Below are 6361 nucleotides of genomic sequence, written 5' to 3' on the forward strand. Positions count from 1 at the left end.
ATTCAGTCACAACAAGTAGTCCCAAACGCCGTGTTTTCGTGTAGTGCCAGACACTTAAACGAAGCTTGCAGATATATTTCCAGCTGCCAACTAAGATGTTTTCGGTCATCATGTGCCCTCAAGATCCTTTACCGCTTAAGTTTTATTTAATACGTAGAATTTCTTAATTGCTTGCTCCTTCAGAGTAAGGTACCACTATATATAACAAAAAAGCAGGTGTATAGGTCGTCAACTAATTTTGCATGTTGCAAAGACAGTAAAGATGAATTCGCGATCTCTGGTAGTGTGGTTTCTTTTGTTGACGGCTGTTTTTGCGGTTACAGTGGTTGCTTCCATCGATGACAAAAGACAAGGTTAGAGTCATAACCCTTAAGTTTTTCATGCGTCTCCTCTATTGTATGTTTAACGGGGTTTTTATAAATATTTTAAAGCTGGTGAAAACCAAGTGGAGAACTCAAAGTCGCCATGCAAGTACGGGAATTGTGAACAGGTTGAAGAGATTCCTTTCGTAGAAGCAGGTGAGGTCCTTGGTGGAGAAGAAGAAGAATCCAAATATAGCCAAGGAGGTAGAGGTGGCCAAGGTGGTGGAAGTGGCCATGGAGGACACCAAGGTGGTGGAAGTGGCCAAGGAGGGTATAAAGGCGGTGGTGGTGGTCAAGGAGGAGGTGGCCAAGGAGGACAAAAGGGCGGAGGTGGTCAAGGAGGAGGTGGCCAAGGAGGACAGAAGGGCGGAGGTGGTCAAGGAGGAGGTGGCCAAGGAGGACAGAAGGGCGGAGGTGGTCAAGGAGGAGGTGGCCAAGGAGGACAAACGGGCGGAGGTGGCCAAGGAGGACAAAAGGGCGGAGGTGGCCAAGGAGGAGGCGGCCAAGGAGGACAAAAGGGCGGAGGTGGCCAAGGAGGACAAAAGGGCGGAGGTGGCCAAGGAGGACAAAAGGGTGGAGGCGGCCAAGGAGGAGGCGGCCAAGGAGGACAAAAGGGCGGTGGAGGCGGCCAAGGAGGACAAAAAGGCGGTGGAGGCGGCCAAGGAGGACAAAAAGGCGGTGGAGGCGGCCAAGGAGGGCACAAAGGTGGTAGTGGCGGCCAAGGCGGGTACGGAGGTGGTGGCCAAGGAGGGCACAAAGGTGGTGGTGGAGGTGGTGGCCAAGGAGGGCACAAAGGTGGTGGTGGAGGTGGTGGCCAAGGAGGACACAAAGGTGGAGGTGGTGGCCAAGGAGGACAAAAAGGAGGTGGTGGTGGACAAGGAGGCAGTGGGGGTGGCCAAGGAGGACACAAAGGTGGTGGTGGTGGACAAGGAGGCAGTGGGGGTGGCCAAGGAGGATACAAAGGTGGCGGAGGTGGTAGCGGACGAGGAGGAAGTGGAGGCGGTAGTGGCCGTGGAGGAGGTGGAGGCGGTGGGGGGATGTAGGGTATCTCTGCCTATAAGTAGCAAGTTTCTATTTTTAATGTCAAGTGTGTTTACGTATACAGAACTATAATAAAGCTATATGTAATCGAATGAATCACACCACTTCGCCGAATGTTTATAGCCTTCGGTGTTATAAAAGTTCTATGTTTGTTATCGTTGCAAGGCTCTGAATATGATTTTAAGAAAAAGAATACAACAAGCAAATTAACAAAAGCATGAACAATGCCAAGGACTTTTAATTAATTGAAGAAAACTCAAAGGAAGCTAACTACTGTTCCAAATATACGTTAAGCTGAAATCAGAAAAACAGATAATATTATAGATTGGAGGCATGGAGCAACGAGTTAGGAATTAGATATTCCAGAAAAAGCTTTTCGGCAGTAAGTTTTTCGGCTTCAAGGGTTGGCCCCCAAAAAATATGTGGTCGCGGCTAAAAACTTCTGAACTTGAAGATCTCATAGTCACGACGACTGGCTACATAAGGTGCCAATTTCCAACCAATTTTCGTAATAGATTGGTCCACGTTCATGGTAAGTCACTCAAGTGCTCATCTCATTTTGATTTTGATTTTTTTTTTTTTTTTTTTTTTTTTTNTTTGAAGTATAATTCATCCAAAACTGGGAAAGGAACTAGTTCATCTTCATTAGAATTTTATATTTAAAGTTGACTAAAATTTTTTTTATATTATTATAGTCATTCCAAAAATCTTAATTAGATCAATAATTAGTGGATTTTTTTCAAACTTAAAAATGATGTATGTTAATAAAGAATTAGAGAGTAGAATAACATTGCATTGCATAATAAATTTTAACTATTTTGATTCAGCGTAAAACAAAAGTTTCTTTTGTATGTTTTTTTTGTAAAACATAATTAGTTGTTTTCAACGCATATATCCCCTATATATTAATAAAAAAATATTTTTAAGAAAATGCTGATGTGTCGTCGCTAGAAAGCTCGAGACACCAATGAATTCATTACTCTCATTTTTATGGATATTTACACATAATTACTATTGAATGATTAAGGAATATTCCTTTTTAATTAATTAAGAAAATCATACATTTTAATTTTAAAATATACTTTAATCATTTTTATAACATATTTAATTATCCTCTATATATTAATAGAGAAGCACACTCTTGAAAAAACTGATGTGTCGCCTCTAAAGAGCTCGGTGAACTTTTTAACAAAATAAGCTTATATTTTCTACTTAATTACATTAACATACCATTTTAATTTTTAAAAAAATAATTAACTGAATAATAATTAGATATGTCATCATTTCTCACACAAATTTAAATATCACATATTAAAACTTATTAAATAATTAAATATTATTTTAAGGCAAAATTTCACTAAAATTTACTTACAAATATACAAGTCAAAATTAAAATCAATATAAGTAAAATATTTTTAAAAAAGCTATAAAAACAAATCAATTAATATAAAGTTAATAAAAATAAAGAACATATAACTTATTAACATAATCATATAAAAACCAAATGTTATTTTTTATGTTAGTATTATTACTATGATAATTTAAATAACAAGCTTTTAATAGTTATTATAATTGATTATCAAAAGAAGTATATTACTTCTGAATTATCTCCAACTCATTAAAATTTAAAAGAAACTTAATCCTCAATATATATATATATACTCATAGATAAATAAAAAATGACAACAAATTAGGGGATATTATGATGTGTGATTATTTATATATATCTAAGTATGTAAACTAATTAATCTCAACATTTAGTGTGATTATTCATTAAAAATGGAAATATTGATAACCGAATAGGAATATACGTTCTAATTGTATATTCATCTATGTGCTATTAAAAAGGAATGAAACAATAACTCTTATCATTATAAATAAACTTAGTACACAAAAAAATCATAATATATTTAAAATGAGTGATTATTAAATTATGCAAAATTGTTATAGTTACTTGATAAACCATAAATATAAATTTGATTTTTAAAACGGACAAAAATATATATTTCCATAAATTGTAACAGTTTATAAGTATTTTTTTTTTACCACATTCACATATTTCACTGTGAAATATATTGTTATGCAAATACGTTGATTTTAGAATTTCATTAATTTTTTCATAATGGTTTGTTTGGTAATAATCTGTCATTTATATAAAATATTAACAAACCGACTAAATCAAAAGATTTAAATAGCCTAATCAAAAATATAAAATCAATAAATTAGGTTATCTTTAGACAATTTAGTTTAGAATCCGACTGTTACTAACATATAATAAAATTAAATAATTAAACTACCGAGTAATTTGTTATATGTTGTTATGGTTACATAAGAAACATGCAAAATTGTTATGATTACAAAATAAAACATTAGAAGATATGAATTCGATTTTTAAACGATACAAAAGACATGTTGCAATAAATAGTAACATTTTATTAATATTTTCTCTACCATAAAAGTTTTTACACATTCAAAGATTTCACGGTGAAACGTATTTTTTTACACGAAAAACACAGCTTTGAATAAATAAATAAAAAACTTTAGTTACATATTATGTTTGAAACAAACTGATATTGGTTCCAAAAGAATAATTTTAGTTAGAATAATTTTCTTTAAATCGATTTATCCCGCACTATGTGCGGGTTGTTACCTAGTTATAAAATTATTAGATCTAAAACATTTTCAAAACCCGACTTTATTCACTTATTAAAAAAAAACTGATTACTATTCACATATTTAAAATTTCCAAAATAAAATTATCACAATAATAATTATTATATTACTTATTTAATGCCATTGGTATAATATTTCACGGGTGAAACATATTCTTACACCAAAAAAATTTAAACAAAATAAAAAATCTTGCATAGATTGAAGAAATAGCGGATTATATATATAGTTGATACATAGTAGTTTGATCTAAACATATTTTCACAGGTTATATATTTTGTTTTTACACAAACAAATTTTAGATCCTCGAAAATAACTTTACTTATAACACTAAATTTATCTGCATATATTTATGCCGCACATAGTGCGAGTTGTTACCTAGTACAGTTAAAAAAATATAAATATTTGAATAAATACATCTGTTTGTAAAAGACTCAATATTAAATAAATATCCCCTATATATTAATAGAGAAACACACTTTTGAAAAAGCTGATGTGTCGCCGCCAGATAGCTTTGTGCACCTTTTAGCAAAATACCCTTAAATTTTCTACTTAATTACATTAACATGTCATTATATTTAAAAAAATAATTAACTGAATAATTATTAGATATGTTATCATTTCTCACACAAATTTAAATATCACATATTAAAACTAATTAAATAAGTACATATTATTTTAAAACAAAATTTTAATAAAATTTACTTACAAATATACAAGTCAAAGTTATATTGATTTCTTAAAATTATTATAAATATTGATTTCTTAAAATCAATATAAGTAAAATATTCTAAAAAGGCTATAAAAACATATCAATTAATATAAATTTAATAAAATAAAAAACATATAAGTTATTAAACATATAACTTATTAACATAATCATATAAAAACAAAATTTTATTTTTTATGTTAGTATTATTACCATAATAATTTAAATAACAAGCTTTCAATAGTTATCTTAATTGATTATAGAAAGAATTGTATATTACCTCTGAATTATCTCCAACTCATTAAAAGAAACTTAAAGGGGGGTATTCAACTTATATTTTAGAAGATTCTAGAGTATTCTTAAAATCACTTATTTTTCAATTGATGATTCTAAAAGATCTTTTAAAATCCAGTGTTATTCAACTTGAAATTTATGTAAAATCATTTAAAATAATTTAAAATCTCTTGTTATTCAATCATAGATTTATAAAACTTACTTGAAATCTAGTGTTATTCAAAATATCACAACTTTTTGAAAATGCTACTTTGAATGATACTGGAAAACTTTTTTGTTTTTGTTTTTTTAGTTGACAAATATGAGTAACAAAATCTTACCTTTTGAGGTATGATTTTAAAAGATTTCATAAAAAAAAATCCATAAAAAAATCAACTCCGACACAGCTCTAATCTCCGTCGATCAGCAGCAACTTCCTCCACCGGTGAACCTGAAGCTTCGTCTCTTCCTGTGAATCAAACCACCATCATCTCTGATCGGCAAGCTCTCTCTCTTCTCCCTCTTATACTGAAACACACTTTATTAGTGGGTGGTGAATGATGAATGTATGGAATGGTGAGATATGAAATGAATGGATGGCAGGGTGTTTTAATTCCCCTTATGCAATTGTAGTACAAGAGGTGTCAATCCAATCTGAGAGTTTTGCAAGCAATCAGGATGTGCATATATGTCTAAGTCAAGCCAAATGCAAAGGATGTTTGTCACTAACAACCTATTGATGAATATAAAGTGCAGAAAGTAAAAGCTACTAGAACTAGATGCTAAATGTAAATGGAACAGAATGATTATGACAATTATGAAGCTAGAACAGAAATAGAAACTATAGTAATGCAAGTAATGAACTAATTTAAGGCAAGTAATGAACAGGATACTAAGTGAATGCAACAGAAATGCAACTAGAGTGAGACAGGAAGTAAGACAGGACAACTACAAAGCATGAACAAGAAATCTAGGGATGAACTCGAGCAAGCACTCGACCGAGTGAAGATCGAGTGCAGGGTCGAGCGGGACAAACGCGAGAAAACAAAGTAACACAAGAAAAACAGAGCAATATGAAAGCGAATCAAACAACGATCAAACAACATGATTTAAGCTAAGAAATCAATAAACAAGGAAGGCCTTGAGCTGGACTAATGATTGAGGTCATCTAACTTGGTCAACAAATCTCAAACAACTTGAGCTAATCTCTAGACAATATTTTCTAAGACATGTTTAATCCACTCTTATGGCAAGAAACAATCAAACTCATGCATCTCTAGACTTGTTCTCACAAAGTAAAGAATCT

General features: G+C 31.9%; 1 protein-coding gene across 4 annotated transcripts; it reads left to right on the top strand.

Moving 5' to 3' along the window:
* Nucleotides 119-1560, top strand: LOC104747204 (glycine-rich cell wall structural protein 1.8-like). 4 transcript variants are annotated; one of them, XM_019236584.1, is made up of 3 exons: nucleotides 120-353; nucleotides 432-887; nucleotides 954-1560. In XM_019236584.1, exons 1-3 carry the CDS (start codon nucleotides 263-265, stop codon nucleotides 1403-1405), a joined length of 999 nt encoding a protein of 332 aa, XP_019092129.1. In that variant the 5' UTR covers nucleotides 120-262; the 3' UTR covers nucleotides 1406-1560. The 4 variants fall into 4 exon arrangements, with proteins under 4 accessions (XP_010467093.1, XP_019092129.1, XP_019092130.1 ...); XM_019236585.1 differs by having other exon boundaries at nucleotides 121-353; nucleotides 432-692; nucleotides 819-1560; XM_019236586.1 differs by having other exon boundaries at nucleotides 122-353; nucleotides 432-665; nucleotides 819-1560.

This window comes from Camelina sativa, chromosome 15 (assembly GCF_000633955.1).
Source record: "Camelina sativa cultivar DH55 chromosome 15, Cs, whole genome shotgun sequence".
Taxonomy (NCBI): Eukaryota; Viridiplantae; Streptophyta; class Magnoliopsida; order Brassicales; family Brassicaceae; genus Camelina; species Camelina sativa.